General features: G+C 36.7%; 1 protein-coding gene across 4 annotated transcripts in view; it reads left to right on the top strand.

Moving 5' to 3' along the window:
- Window positions 1–17,397, top strand: part of LOC141536652 (uncharacterized) — a 230,481-nt gene that overhangs the window by 143,653 nt on the left and 69,431 nt on the right. For all 4 annotated transcript variants that reach the window (XM_074257323.1, XM_074257321.1, XM_074257320.1 and 1 more), the window contains one exon: window positions 2,607–2,699. In XM_074257323.1, coding sequence (XP_074113424.1) covers window positions 2,607–2,699 — 93 coding nt within the window. The remainder of the gene's footprint in view (window positions 1–2,606; window positions 2,700–17,397) is intronic.

Genomic DNA, 17,397 nt, shown 5'->3' with positions numbered 1-17,397 from the left:
AAATAAGATAACAAGTTAATTATCCATTAGATTTTATACTAACGACACATGTAAAAATGGAACTTCTGATATTTCTTTAGACAAATTTATTAAATTCAAAAGTTTATTTAGCTGAATTTATATCATGAATAAATAATCAAAATAGTAACAGATACACCGTAAGAAAATTCAACTGTTTGAATTTGAAACGAATCATCGATATGGTGTACGTATATATATATTGAGATGAAAGAATTTTTCTCTATATAAAAAATTCATTTATCAATTCACCAAAACCTTGCGGATAAGTATTTAGTCAATTGATTCTCTAAATTTATTTATTAGGACCACCAGCTCTCGGAAATCCACTTCCTTACGGATGACGCATTTAATTTTTAGATATTTAGAATGAATAGAACGTTATAGAAAGAGTATGTAGTTTGATAGAAAGTCTCACGTGTGCTAGTAAATATTCTCTGATACTTACAATATATAGAAATGATAGTTTTACAAGATCCTGATTAATACAGCAACCCGTGAGGTATCAGTTTATTCCTTAATAGTATTCGTCCTTCAAAGAATGTGTAGGTGAAATAATCTCAGTAGATAGGTAAATTCATAGCAATGATGATATACGATTTATAACAAAATAACTATTTTATTCCACACACTAATGATTTACTTATCATTTTTCAAATGCAATAAATGCTTAAATTATTAATTATAATAGTAGAACTTAAATTAAACAGTAATGAACTATTAGAATATATAAAATGTTATAATTTGCTTAATTAGTAATTAATAAATAGTAGTATAGAGAGTTAGAATATTAGTGTGATTGCTAGTTTGGGGTTGGATCGAAGTCTGACCAATATTTTCGGTGTTGTCGCGTGGGCCGTTTATCCCCAATCTTTTTCGAGACTCTACCGCCAAAAATTAAGAAAATCAACACAACGAGGGTTTTCAGACAGTCAGTTAACGGCTGAGCAGAAAAGGACAATTTGCATTGTCTAAATATTTATATTTCATTGATTAATCTGTCAGCAAAGACATCTAAAAACTTAGCGATCTTCGATAAATAAATGATCTAGTGGAGCCATCTAACATAGTGATAGCGCCAAAAGATAAAAAAATTGTTTTTCACTTGAAATTAAATCACACAATACTGTTATTTTCGCAAAAAAAGTATAAATTCTTAATTTACATTTTTTATTTTGTAACATGTTATTTTATTTGTTTCAGTTTTATCGATGTTTTTAATAATTATTTGAATAAAAAAAAATCGTAGAAGGCAATTAAATTTTTTAAAAATACTTTTTCATATTATTCATATTTAAGAAAAAATTTTTTTACAATAATCGATTTATTATGAACAACGTTTAAGTTGTACAATCGAAACTACGATAATCGATTGTGAAAATCGATTGTTTGAAATAATAAATAATCATTAAAATAAAAAAGTTTTCTCGTTTACCAGAGTTGATTTTATATTTTTGCTTAAAAATCAATTCTTTATTGTTAAAAAATCAAGCAATAATAGTTTTTGCAAAAAAAATTATATAAATATAATTTTTTCGAAAAAATCGATGTTGAAAAATCGTTTTGAAAAAACAAAATCGATTTTTTTCGATTGATCGAACTCTTCACAATCGATTGAAAAATATTTAGAATCGAAGCATCAACAATCGATTGTTCGATTAATCGACTTCGATGTTACAACACTAGTAGGCACATGGTTGTGAACGTAGTCGGGATCCCAGGACGATAGGGGTATCATAAAATTAATAAGGAAAAGAGAAATGTGCAGCAGGCAGGCTATTTGAGAATAGTTTTTGAAAAGACAGTCTTGCTTTGAGATCGAAATCGAACGGACGTCCTGGTGATCGCGAAATCGTTATTTCCTAAGTCTCGGTTGTTATATCCGGCATACCGTATATAATGCAGGGCCTCCCATTCCCGCCGAAAAGTGCAGCGCTTGCATATTTAAGGAACAAGAACCAGGACTGCGCGACAACTGACTCGTGGCTGAAGAATACACATTACCGCGCATTGTCACCTCATCAAAAGAACCAATTGTTTAATTAGTAGCCCCTCTTTCAAATCGCGACCGAGGTGATAAAAACCGCGAACACCATAATTCACCAGCTTATTTACAAGGTAACAGTTCTGCCTTTAAGCCTGGGTGAGTCCTATACTCCGACACGTATAGGCAGACTTCAATTATTAAATTAATTAGTCATCTTTTCCCTAATTATTCATTTCGATTTCCTCAACGGTATTTCCGAGTTCTGTGATAGTGATTCTTCGAGTCACGATTCGTCTTTACAATAATCGAGATTCCCGCAGTTCCGGTGACCTGGTCCGCTCTCAAATTATTTTCTTCTTCTGTGAATTTATAATCGGCGAACTTTTGTTTGCCGGAGTCGTTACTCCGGTTACGAACTCATATTCTTTCAATCATCATTTTATATTGTTATTAGTTAATAAGTGAATAGTGTAAATTAAGACGTGTTTGCCTATAGGGCCAGTTAATCAGAATATATAAACTAAAAACCCGAATCGAAGTGTTCCGTCATTTATAAATTAAGAAGCTATAAATCCTTCAACGTTTAATCTTCAATCTCCAGCCAGCAGGAGGAAGGGAGAAGCCAAGCAGCGGAAGTCAAAGGTATAAAGTTCAATCAAAGGCCGAGTCATCGTTGGAATTAGGATTCGCAATAGTAAGTGGAGGTTATTTTATTATTTCTGAGGTCGATTGTCTATTCCAAGGGGCCCTCTCCGGAGTTTCCACCTTTGCGAACCCATAAATTGAAAACCTAACGATCCTTCGTTAGGGAAATTCATCTGTTATCCGAACCTTCGATAGTCTAGCAACCAAATTCTAAGATTATATTTTTCGTACATAACACGGTCTATCGCAAGATATTATTAACATTGTTTGCGTTCTCAATTTACTTAACCTCGTACGAGTTTATCTACTCATTCGTAATAATTGATCTTTTTGTGTTTGTGAATATTAATTAATTGTAATAATATAAATGCGTAAATCACAAGATGCTGAATCTCCATCAATAACTCCTGCCTCTCTGACATATATATATATATAAAAATCTATTGCTGTGCGTTAGTCTCGCTAAAACTCAAAAACGGCTTGACCGATTTTCAAAATTTTTTTTTGTTTTGTTCGTTATAGTTCAGGGATGGTTTAGAAAAAAAAATTTTGGAATTTTGGAATTGAAAAAAATTTCAGCTTAAAAAATAAAAAATTGTTAATTTTGTATCGAAATCACTATTGTTACGCTTGAGCCTCAAGGTTGCAAGAGTATACAAAATTGTCCAATATGCAGGAAGATACGTACAAGTATACTTTGGGTATCTTTATATATATATATATATATATATATATATATATATATATATATATATATATCATAACGGGTTTTTCGATCTCGTGCGTTAGCGAGGACGAAGTCCGATATAAGTACAATTTGGCCTACCTGCTGATTTCTTGGTTGGGCGCCAGGAGCTAAGCTCCACTCACGTCGTGTCCGGCTTACTCGGACCGGGACTCTTAGTCAGGGTGGCGGGACAAAAGGTACGACCTAACTTAAAAAAGGAACTAGGAAAATAACCTGGGTACTAATAATTCGCCGACCTATTTTTTTAATTCTAATTTATTAACAACAAAAAATTAAGTGGTCGTCAGAACAACAAAATCACAAGTTTGAATTATAAATAAAATTTCCAAGAACAAAATTAGACCAAAAATAGTGAAAAAAATTCGTATGCCGCAATTAATTTAATAAGACGTAATTAAATTTTTGCTAACAACAAAAAAAAAACAGAATCCGCATCGACTTTAATTAAATAAATTCAAAGATTATAATCATCGCCATTAATTGTGATTAAATTAAATACAACTCCTTCGTTAATAATACTTAATCAATTCGACAATTTATCCGTCGTGAAATTGTTAGACTACTAATACGTAGTCGGATTAAATAACCAATCGTCGCAAAGATTCAATAAATTTTAATTAATTAATTAATTAGATTACCTCTCAATTAATTAAATTAACAAATTGTAAAAAAAAAAAAAAAAAAAAAAAACAGTATCCTTGATCTCTCGGACACCGTCGCAATTAACACAATTAAAAAAAATAAGTCCGGAATTCCGACAAGGTCAACTTCAACTGCTAGTTAAGTTTAGTTATTTGGTCAATACAAAATTCTCAACTATCGCTTTACCGCATGACCGAAGCTCAATTCTCGGGATTATAACATAAACTCTCGATAATGTAAATAATCCCTAACAAAGAAATTTTGGTACCAGAAATACCTCGTGGGATAATCTTCAGAATAATTCAAAATAATAAAACACAATTAAATAAAGAAAATTTTTTTTTTTTTTTTGTGTTAACTTCAAGAAAAATACTCAAATAACTTGTACTCTTTGTCCGAGTATGTGAATCCCACGAGCTATCTTAAAGACGAGACCACTTACCCTGGTAAAAGGCGTCGGTCTCCCCAGGAAAATACAGCAGTCAAAATTAATCAGTAATGGATAGTCTCCTGGCGGGTCGCACGGTTCCGTTGTCCTCGACTTCCACGGCGGATTCTCCTCGAATAAATGCAACACGGCGTTGTAATAATTACGTTGCCGCAGTAATTAATAATAACTAAAGAAAATTGCACAGCAATCGACAACTCCGTCGAATTTAAACAAATTTTTCAGTAATCAACAATACTCAAAATAAGCGAAATTAATCAAAATTATCAAAAAATTTTGCACAGCGGTCGACAACTCCGTCGAAATTAAACAAATTTGCAATGAACAAAATCGCAATGAGAAAAAATAATCAACATAATCAAAATAATCAAATTATCAAAAATTCAACGTCCGTCTGTTGTTGAGGGAAAACGTGGAAGGGAGAGAATCGCGTGGTTGTAGTCGGCCTGGCTGCACTCCCCTCTCTTTGGGCCCTTGCTTCTGTTGGTTCTCCAAAGATGGCTCTTCATGTCCCATTTTCCAATATCGACAGCTCATTGATGTTTTGGCTGGAGCATTGGCTCGCTCAACCGTAAACTGACCATTCCGTCGTTTTATCCTCGGTTAACTGCCCGTCGTCGGTGATACACTTGCTGTGATCCCACGTCGATGATGCTCGATGATGATCCTCTTCTCGGGTCAAGTGGTCGTCGTTTATCGTACCAAACAATGCTTTTCATCTTAAAACTAACTTATTATCTAAATTAATAACTAACCGCAAGTTTGAATATTTTTCGCGCTCTGTTGAGCTTCGATCAATTTTTCTTCCGCGCGAGGGCGACTCGGTCGCGGCGAATCCAACCAATGACCTTCCTAACTGGGAAAATCTTTATTTAAAAATTAAAAAATAAGAAAAATAAGTAAAAACAACTTATTAACAGGTGTCGCTAAAAGCGGCCTGTTACAACATATATATATATATATATATATATATATATATATATATATATATATATATATATATATATGAGACACTACAAAATGTCCCGACTTTATCAGCCTGGCGAACTACCACCCGAAATTTTCGTTACCGACACTAGCTAAAATAATATAATAGGTAGTCCCGTGACGTCACAAGACGACACGAGGAGGGAAAAACGGTCACAAACCCCAATACTTGAGCGGTGATCGACACTTCGATCTATCCCCCGGTGTTAACCACCACGCTAGATTCTCAAGTCGATCTTTTTACTTCTATTACCACTAATAGGTGACTACTCACCAAAACTACTAAAATCTATTAAATCTATTATTTAATTAATAAGTTTATATTATCATTACTATTATTATTTTGTGTTAAACTACTATCATTGCGTTTATTATAAATAATTAATCATCGATAACCTCGAATATTGGAAAAATATTCCTACAGCTAATTTATTGTATTTCGTTACCGAATATAATAAATCTATTCAAAGTGTCGATTTAGGGAAATAAAATTAAGTTAGTTGTAATTTTATCACCAATCAATCTTCATTTATCAACTACAATATCCATTCTGCGTAACTCCATATAATTAATTACAAGGCTAATCAAGGAAGAAGGACCACCTTGGCAGTAAAATTTGTAAGTATCTAAAACAAGTTAACTGGCAAGCGTGGGAACTTCTGTCCTAAAAAATTATCTAATCAATTTCTCCTAAAACAAAGACAATCGTAAATACGGGCGCGGAATATCCCAGGGCAGTGGACTAAAATTATAACGAAATCCAGGCTACTATTTCTTATCCGCAAGGTTTCGTGGCCTGGATAATTAAATTTTTCAAACAAGTGAAAATTTTGTGTTTCAATGGCGCTTGAACAGGAATACTGCCCTCATAAATGAATGTCTTTGTTCTAGAAAATTCAAAAAATTTATAAATTCATTTTCTCGAACAAAATTTGCTAAATTAATTCTATACTTTACAGATAAAATTCAATAAATTCAATTAATTGACGAGATTCCTGTCTTAAATAATTATACGAATTCATTAAACTAGTAAAATTTTTGTTGAAAATTTAGCAAAAATCCTAAATTTATAAAATTAATTTCTAAGTTGACAAAACTGCCACGTTTTCATATTATCTTATCTAATTTTAAACTGAAAATATTTCTATTGTGTGCATAAATTGTAATATTGTAAAACCATAACCCGATTATTGTACAGATTTGTGTTGATGTCATTTATTTTACGATAACTGAGAAGTACTCTTAGTAAAAATCAAGTAAAAATAATTTCGAAAAATTTTATCAGTACATAAATCTTACAAATCCATTGTCTATTATATTTTATGTGACGGGTCGTAAGCCATAAACACGCTGCACGCTCGGGCTAAAGTAAACACGACACGAGGTCGCTTCACTCAAACGTCCTTCGAGGAATCGGTCGTCATATACTACGTATTGTAACGTTCGGAAATGAAATTAAAATCTTTAAGTCTTATTCCTACACAAAAATTTCTTTTGTCTAGCTAAGTCGAAACTAAATCTCTTATTTAATTTTATTATTCGAAATAAACTCTTAGTAGAAAATATTTTAATACTGAAATTAAACATTGCCGTTGAAATCAATTATTTTATATAACTTTACAGCTCGAATTTCAGAAAATAACGTTTAAATTAACTATCATAAATTAATAAGCTCATTGTCGAAGTTAAATTTAGTGATTAAATTAATAACACCGAGTATCGGATAATTATTAAATAAATCCGGGATTGTAGTAATTTACCTTGAATACGTTACCGAGGAAAACAATTGTTGAAAATTTAAGATGAGAATTTTCTATCAGATGCATCATCATGAAATAAAAATTCCGAAAACTTAACCCAACTGAAAATTAATTAAAATAAGAAAATAAAAATTTTAATATCAGAATTTTTCAAAAATTTTTGCCCGTACGCCAGTGAATCGATTCTCGGTACCAATAAACAATAATGCGAATCAGATCCCACAAGATCCCCATTCAGTCGCATCAAGCCAGAACTTACTAAATTTTAACCCCACTCAAGCCCCTAGTTCAAGTTTATATCCACAGTTATCAGACGACTTACTTAGACTAGACAATTCACAAAACGACTTGCATAATAGTACAGACTACAACAACAATACTGACCCCGTTCAGACAATTCATAATAACATGAGCGGTATACCAGACTTAGCGAACCCCGCAAATTTAAGCGGTAACGAGATAAATAGTGTACAAGACCCACTAGATCCAACGAACGCAAACAGTAACTATGTAAACGCAATACAAAATCCTGGGAATACAAATATTGTGACACATACTGTCGAGGAAGTAGTTAGACAACTCAGATCGGAAACAGAAGCCTGGAAAGCCGCGTATTACCAATTAATACCACCCTTTGCCAGTACCCTAGTCCGAACAACGTCTGACGCTGTAAATAATAATAACAATCCTGCCAATAATACCTATGCATTTCAGCCGCGAGAATTATTCCCGAATTCAAACTTCTCGGCGGGAAATCATTTTGTACCACCCGCACCTCGCCTACCTCTCGCTACCACAGTACAAAGCGTTCAGTGGAGCTGCGCGTTTACCGTACGCGCACCCGTATATCCCACCACTCGTACCGCTCGTGTCTCAGCACGTACCAGCTACACACACACAAACATACACTACCGTACCACACATAACACAAACTTACACAGCACCATCGATGCCATACTACGTACCAGCCACACACATACAGCTCCACACTACTGTACCTCACGTGACGCATACTTACACACCACCGATCGCTTCTTTCCACGTGCCTGCGTCACAGACATAGCAGTACACTCACACTATCCCAGGCATGGTCCCAAGCGCTGCTTACTCTTACACGTACCCGAGTACAGTTGCACCCTTACGAACTAATGACATTTGCCGGACTGCAAAATCATGGAACATAATTTTTCCTTCACGCGATTCATCTGCAAAACTAGATGCTAAAAAATTTATTAAAACCTTAGAACAGTGAATGATCAGTAATGATATACCATTAGATAGTTTTAGGCCAGTAGTTGCTTCAACCTCAACTGGCAATATTCTAGACTGGTATTATCAAAATGAACATTTATTCACTGACTGGTCGGTCTTTAAGACACACTTTAAAGTATGGCAAACCCACCAAACAGACGAAACCCTGTTACAAGAAATTTATTCATATCGGCAATCCGACGACGAACTCGGAGCAGCATTTATTAATCGAATGCAAAGTGCATTTGCCCAATTAGAAGAGCCGTTACCGGAAAATCGACAAATTAAAATTATTATTCAAAAATTTAATTCCAAATTTTTATTTAAATTTACCGAAGAACATATCAGTACTTATTCAACGTTGTATCAACGCGTTGGCGCTTGGCAATCGATTATGGATACTTGTAATCCACCTAAGCAGGAACAATCGAATAAACCAAAAGTACAAAATCAGGGCTATTCTAAATCCAGAACGCAAATGAACGCCGTTACCGACACAGACCCCGATCAAGACGCGTCAAATACAGAAAACAACGAACAAACTACCCTAGACGCGGTATTAACTAACAAACATCCCAATTTCCGTAAAGAAAAGCCAAAAGACGACACTACAGACATGCTAGTATCGTCAATACATAATCTTCAGGTAGTAATACAGGGCATGTTTGAAAACTTGCAAAAGACTCTCTCTCCACTATCATCTTCCGCGTCCTGTACACGCTGTGGACGTTATGGACATACAGCCGACAAATATTGCGCGAAAACCACCGATGAGATTCGGGCCAGAGTTGGTTTACCACCGTCACCGAGAAACCCGGATCCAAAAAACGAGTAGGTGCCCTGGTGTATCCCTCTACAGCAGCCAGGGCCAAAACCGTTGCAGTAGAGACAAATAGTACTACTGAATCAGCTAGTCAAACTCACGTATTATCTATTTCTCCAGCTAACACCTTGGTAGAGCCAATAATTGACAACTGTAAAGCTAGTACTTCCCAAATCTCGGGTTCTCTATTTGATCCCCCGCAATTAAATATCTCAGATTCGGAATATGAGGATTATGACGATTGTGACTACGAATCAGACTCAGAATCGGAATTTCCCATTAATTCACGAAATTAATAATCAAATCAGATCATGACGAAACACCCGACTGTCTTATGCTAATACACGGTCCCAATCATCAAAATCGGACATATCTATCGCATACGCAGGCACCAACGCTCGTAAGTCGCATGATTACAGATATTACAATAGGACCTTTTAAGATTGAAGACATGTTAGACAGCGGAAGCGAACGAAGTTACATTTCTGAGACCACGTATAATCGAATCCAAGGCAATGAACTTCAAGAACTTAGCCCAGACCCCACCAGTACTGTAGAAGTAACATTAGCCGACTCTGCTTCAATCTATACCCGCGAAGGCGCGCCATTCGAAGTGGAACTCGATGGGAAAACTATCCTTACCTGGTTAAGCGTATTACCTGGTCTATCAACCCCAATTATTCTCGGATTAGACTTTTGGCAGTCTGCAGATGTTCTTGTAGAATCAAAAATTGCTACTTGGTACCTAGGCGGTAATTCTATCAAACACCAATTTCGTTCCCGTACAAATAAAACCAAACCCCTGACATTAAATGCTCTATCTTCATCAGAACGATCCGAACTAAGTAACTTTCTCGCGACAGAATTTGATAAAAATAAATCTACCACGTTAGGAGGTACTAATCTAGTAAAACATCGTATCGAACTAATTGACGAAACTCTAGTACGCTGTAAACCATACAGACGCAGTCAGCCAGTAATGAAAGCATTACATGAAAAAGTTGATCAATTACTCGAGAAAGGGTATATTCGACCTTCGAATAGTAGCTGGGCTTGCTCTCCAGTTATGATTGCGAAGAAAAATAATACCTGGCGCATGTGTATTGACTATCGTCCTTTAAATAAAAAGATCAAACAATCAGCGTACCCATTACCAATCATGCATCGAATTATATCCAGCCCTCGAGGCGCAAAAATTATTTTTACCATTTATCAGCGACGCTTTTCACCAAGTATGAGTTAAAGAGAGTGGTCGACACTATACAGCATTTTGTGTCGATGGCTGTGGCCAATTCGAGTGGATTCGTATGCCATTCGGGCTTGTTAACGCTCCTAGCACTTATAAAGCAAATTCTTTGGAAAAAGGCTCGGAAATATTTACCCAGCGCGCAGGGAAAAATTTTTGCCTACTTAGATGATTGGATTATTATCAGTAATACTCTAGAGGAACACATGACGTATTTACAAGCTGTTTTTGAAGCTTTTCGAATCACGGGCCTCAAAATGAATGAAGAAAAAAGTCAATTCGGACGTTCCAAAGTTAAATTTCTAGGTTTCATAATTAATGAAGAAGGCATGAGTCCGGACCTAGCGCGACTCGAACCAATAGCCGATTATCCGCGACCTACTAACCGCAAAGAACTTCGTAGATTTAACGGTCTTGTAAACTGGTATCACAAACATCGTAAAAATATTGCACAAGTCCAAGGTCCCTTAAATAAATTAACAAGCACTCGTGTAGACTGGAAATGGACTGACTTAGAAGAAAAATCAGGTATTGAGACTAAGAAATCTCTATTACAAGCAGCCACGTTAGCTGTGCCTGAGCCAGATCGCCCTTATCGCCTATACACTGACGCGAGTAACACCGGACTAGGCGCGATTCTTACCCAGTACGAATTTAAAGAAGATCGAGAAAATTTAATTATGTGTGTGAGCAGACCTCTGAATAAAGCTGAAATTAATTACACGGCGACAGAAAAAGAATGCCTCGCGGTAGTTTGGGCCTTACGGAAATTACGTGGATACGTAGAAGGTCTTCCAGTTACAGTTTATACTGACCATTCCGCGTTAAAATGGCTCTATAATTTAAAAGATCCAGCAGGTCGTTTAGCTAGGTGGGCTATTGACCTATCAGCATACAAGTTAGACATTATCCATTACAGAGGAACTCAAAATGAAGCTCCAGACGCTCTATCACGCCTTTATGAAGATCCTGGATTAACAGAACTCTCATCGATCCAAAATCGTAGCATTACTGGACCTGAAACTTCATGGTACAGCGAAAAAGTCCGAGTAGTTCAAAAATTCCCGGAAAAATACCCCGAATGGAAGTACGAAGATGAAAGACTATATTATTACCGCCCGACAGCAGTTACAGAAATTCTAGGTGACATTACTGCGTGGAAAATCGTCCTCACAGAACCTGAAATCAAGCCCCAGCTCGAGAAAGCACATTGCGATGTTCAATCGGGACACTTAGGTATCGATAAAACTTATTGGCGCATCCGCAAGACCCATTACTGGCCCGGTATGTTCCGAGATGTTGTTTCCTGTGTCAATTCTTGTGAGAGCTGTCTTAAAACGAAAAGTAATCAGGCTAAATCGCAAGGCTATATTGGTACTAGACCACCAACTCAGCCATGGACTATCATCTCCATGGACACCAAAGGTCCTTCCACAAAATCCTCATCCGGTTTCCAATATGCATTAGTAATTAAAGACAGTTATACCCGATACTTAGAAATTTTCCCATTAAGACAACAAACTGGCAAAGAAATAATCAAACATTTACGCCGAGTATTAACCCACTGGGGCCCAGTTAAATAAATTATTTCAGATAATAGTAAAGAGTTTATAAATAAAGACGTTTTAGCCCTTATAAAACAGTACAACATCCTACTTACGCCTACTCCAATAGGACACCCATGTACGAACCCCGTAGAACGCTGTAATCACACAATAAAACCGATGATTATTTCATTTACTGGACAAAATCAACGAGACTGGGACCTTCACATACCAGATCTAAAATTTGCCTACAATACTGCAGTCCACACCGCACTCGGTGTGTCCCCATTTTATTTAAATCATGGTCGTGACCCACACCCTATATCAGATACACCTGTTACTGAAAATTTTGACAAGACTGATATCACTGTTTGGAAATCCCGCATAAGTAGAATAGATGAACTTCGGCATTTTACAGAACATTATATGTTAAAAGCTCGGGAACGAACACGAAAACAACATGAAAAACGGTTCTCTACTCAATCTATCAATTTATATGTCGGGGATCGCGTTTATCATTTAAATAAAAAATTAAGCAAAAAAGTCGATGGCTACAGCACGAAATTAGCACCTAAATATGCTGAACTCGCAGTAGTTACTGATATAATAAGTCCGATGGTCGTGAAATTATCAGATTTAAATGGCAATGGCCTCGGCACACATTATTTAAATGATTTGAAAATTCCACGAAGGTCTGATAGACAAATCTCATTACAGAAAGAAACTACTGAGAGTACTACAATGTCATATATTACCGGCAGTGAGTCGAAAGCTAGTTTGCATGCAAGTTTGAAATCGTTGATTCTCAACCCGTTGACCGAAACTCTCGCTTCCGATACCATTTCACCTCATCAAAACGACATTGTATCATCACCATCACCTGAACCGCTAGCTGTAACCCCTGCATCGTCATCGACCATGGCTAAGCCAAGCCTGACTCCAGAGGAAGCCACCCAGCTCACCTTCGGTCGAATTCCCAGGCCTCTCGCAGTTCAGCTCGGCACGGTTACCATAGTTACTGCCGTAACTACTCCAGCAGCAGCTACATTGACACCAGTGGCCAGCAGTTTGATTACAGGTCCAGTCAGTACTGCTAACCAGCCAGAGAACATCCCAATGTCGCCCATGCCGGCATCCACGAGCAGCAAAGCAGCCACAGAGCAGCCATCAGTCACTGATGCGAGTCAACAAACAGTCGCCTCAGCATTCGTGAGCCGATTAGACTCTTTAGCTCAGCCAAAAGCTAGACTTGCCAATAAACGACCTTCCTGGGTCAATAATATACTTGATGGCATCGAGCATTTGTGCATGCAGCTGCAAAGAAACACCCGTGACATCCAGTCCCTACAACGCGATGTCACCAACCTATCTGAGACAACCAATCAGCAACGTCGGAACCTTCGCGATGTAGCTGAGGAAGTCGTTGCCGTCAACCACCGACTCGAAGCGATGGAACCCTCCATCAAGCAGCTGGGTGATGACCTCCACCAAAAAGTACACCAGGAGGGACCGCTAACCTTCCAAGTCACTGAGGAGCAGACCATCAGGACGGTCTACAACATCAGGACTACGCCAACTAACAAGGCGGTAGTTCCAGTCCTAGCCAGCCAGCCAGCGACAGCATGTGGACCGAATGCTGGACTGAAACCTCACACATCGACGTCCAGGCCTATCCGAGAGGGTTCCCAATTCCCTCCATCGCCATTACTGGCCCACAGAGCGGCTCGAGGACAGCTCACCCAGGAGCAATCGAACCTCCTCCTCGCAACAGGAGCCATCAAGAAGGGTACACCAGCTAAGACAGTAATGGTAACGTACGCTCATTCGTTACCGTACTCCCAGACTACGTCAGCACCTGAGTACAATGCACCGATATCACCAGAGGCTGCATATCAACAGTTTCTGGCTGACACTGACTCAGCAACTCCACCAACAGCTACTACAGACGCTAACCAGGTATGCGTGCACAATGGAATCCGTTTCATGGACTACAATACCTTCTGTAAAGCAATCGGCAGCCCTTGTGCTGCCGTTCGGCCAAGGATTCGCCACCAAGAGCTCCAGGAGTCTTGGACTCAGACAGTGACTACCCAGGCTCAGTCACTGTTCTTCTCCACAGGATGCCAGAACTGTCGGCAACGAACTCACAAGATTACCGAATGCCGTCTACCCTGGAGGCCAGACATATGTCACGTCTGCTATCAGGATCAAGTGACAACGGAAACGTGTTTCCGCCCCCACGAAAAAGAACTGAAAGACCACTTCCGTGAACACTGTTCAGGATGCGGAGTGACTAACCAATTCTTCGACCCCATGTGCCGGGCTTGTAACAAGCGTTGGCCCAAGTACAAGGACTGGGTCAACACCGAGTACACCCAAGAGGACATGAGACTCTTCCATGAGGCCCATCTTCGCGCCATGAGGAAATAAACCCTCCCCTTACAGTTCAGGAAGCTTCTCATCCTCATCCATCATTTTCATTATTACTATAATAACTTTTTTTTATTACATTATTTTTTTACTATATTGATTTTTTTTGTTCATTACTGATGATAAGTCAGTTCATTATATATTCCAAAAAATGTGTGTTTACTACTATAAAATAAAATTCAAATAATTATTCATACTAATGTCTATACAGGGTGTCTCAGAAGTCGTGAGCCACCGGACAGGGTGTGGTAGAAAATTGGATTCTGAATAGAAAAGTCCTTTACCATTTTTCGATCAGACCCATAGAAAAATTACTATAAATTTATGAAAATAGACCAATGAGGAGCGCGGTTTAGCGGCAGAACGGTAGGCGCAAGAGCGAGCGAGTGGAAGCGCGACAGGCAATGAGTGCGCGCTCGTTTGCACACGTGTGATATCATTGCTCAGTTATAGCGGGATGCCCGCATGCAATAATAATGATCAATGATACTCCTGTAAATAAAAAAAAAATTAATATTAGAAAAATCATCCCATAGACAGCCTCATAAAATAAAAAATGTGCGATTTTTTGATAATTAAAACTCAAATTTTCGGTGTCACCGAAAAATGAAAAAAAAAAAAGCCAACAGTCATATTCAATGATACCCCTGTAATTAAAAAAAAAAAAAAAGTTATAAAAGTACCCCATACACTCTGAGATACAGCCCCATAAAGCCAAAAATTTGCGATTATTTAATGATGAAATTCAAATGATCAGTGTGCACTTGAAGTTAAAAAAAAAAAGCAATAAAAATAATCAGTGACACTACTGTAGACCAAAAAAATTGAAAAAAATAAAAACTACCCCATAGACAGGGAGATACAGCCCCGTAAAGCCGAAAATTCGCGATTATTTAATAATGAATTTCAAATGATCAGAGTGCACTTGAAGTGAAAAAAAAAAAAGCAATAAAAATAATCAGTGACACTACAGTAGGTGAAGAAAATTTTTAAAAATAAAAACTACCCCATAGCATAGACAGGGAGATACAGTCCCATAAAGCCAAAAATTGTGCGATATTTCAATAATTAAAATAGAAATTTTCGACGACTACTCAAAATTTCAAATAAAAATCTAGGAATAATAGTTAACTATACCCATAACAATCAGAAAAAAATTAAAAATTACAAAAACCACCCCATAGACACTAAGATACAGCCTAATAAAGCCGAGTATTTCGGGATTATTTAACATAAAAATTAAAATATTCACAGTGCATTCGAAATAGAAAAAAATACCAATCAAAATTATCAGTGGTACTTTTGACCATCAGACAAATTTAAAAATTGTAAAAACACCCCATAGATACCGAAATATGACTTGATAACGCACAAAAATCGGGATTGTTTAGAAATTAAAATTCAAATTATTGGTGCCCATTGAAAATCAACAAAAGAAACCTTTTGTACTTATCGATTAAACTCCTGTGTATCGAAAAAATTATTATTTAAAAAACCACCCCGCAAACTCCGAATTATAATCCCATTAAGCTGAAAATTTCTGATTTTTTAGTAATTAAAATGCTACTTCTCGGTGTCCGTTGAAAATAAATGAAAAGTATGAAAACTCATTTTCAGATATACTCTTGTAAGCAAAAAAAAAAATAAGATTTGAAAAAACACCCCCATTAACGGCGAGATAGGACCCCATAAATCCGCTAATTTGTGATTTGTTAGTAATTGAAATTGAAATTCTTGGTGTCCATTTAACAACAACAAGAGAAACCTATTGTACTTTTAAATTACACCCTTAAAAACATAAAAAAACTTAACTCTTGAAAATCCACCGCATAGACACTAACAAACATCCAAATAAAGCCAACAATTCGCGATTTTTCAATAATTAAAATTCAAATTTTCATATGACACCGAAAATTTCGATATCAATCCACAAAAAATCGATAAATCGCGGCTTTATGGAGGCGTATCTTGGGGTCTATGGGGTGAATTCTTGAATTTTGATATTTTCATTTATTAAAAAGAGTAAATTGGAAAGTGGAATGAGTTTATGCTCTTTATTTTAAGTGGACACCGAGAATTTCAATTTAAGTCAATTAAAAATCGACAAATAGCGACTGTATGGGGATGTATCTCGGTGTCTGTGGGGTGGATTCTAAAATTTTGATTTATTATTTTATAACAGAGATAACATTAAAAAGTACAATAATTTTCTTTTACTTATTTTGAGTAGACACCGAGAATTTCAATTTAAATCAATAAAAAATCGAACAATTGTGGCATTGTGGGGTTGCCTCTCGGTGTTTATGGGGTGGATTCCAAAATTTTGATTTTTTAATTCATAAAAAGGTTAAACTGGAAAGAAAGATAATTTTCTTTGAGTTATTCCGAGTTGACACCGAGAATTTCAACTTAACTTCACAAATAATGGAGAAATCGCAGCTTTATGGGGGTGTATCTCAGTGTCTATGAGGTGGATTCTTAAATTTTGATTTTTCAATTCTTTACAAAGGTTACATTGGAAAGTACGATAATTTTTTTTAAGTTATATTCAGTGGACACCGAGAATTTCCATTTAAATCAATGGAAAATCGAAAAATCGCGGCTTTATAGGGTTGTCTCCTGATGTTTATAGGGTGGATTCCGAAATTTTCTTTTTTTAATTCATGACGAAGATTGAACTGGAAAGTGGGATAGTTTTCTTTGGCTTATTTTCAGTGGACACCGAGAATTTCATTGAAAGTAAATTAAACATCGACTTATCGCCAGTTTATGGGGGTGTATCTCGGTGTTTATAGGGTGGATTCCATAATTTTGATATCTTTGTGTATGACCGAGGTTACATTAGATAGGAAGATTATTGTAATTCTG

The sequence above is a fragment of the Cotesia typhae genome, unplaced genomic scaffold, assembly GCF_013202065.1.
Source record: "Cotesia typhae breed Kobodo isofemale line unplaced genomic scaffold, CoteBio_Ctyphae scaffold_152, whole genome shotgun sequence".
Classification (NCBI taxonomy): Eukaryota; Metazoa; Arthropoda; class Insecta; order Hymenoptera; family Braconidae; genus Cotesia; species Cotesia typhae.
Note: the sequence above shows the minus strand (reverse complement) of the source record. Positions and strands in the feature narration are given on the sequence as shown.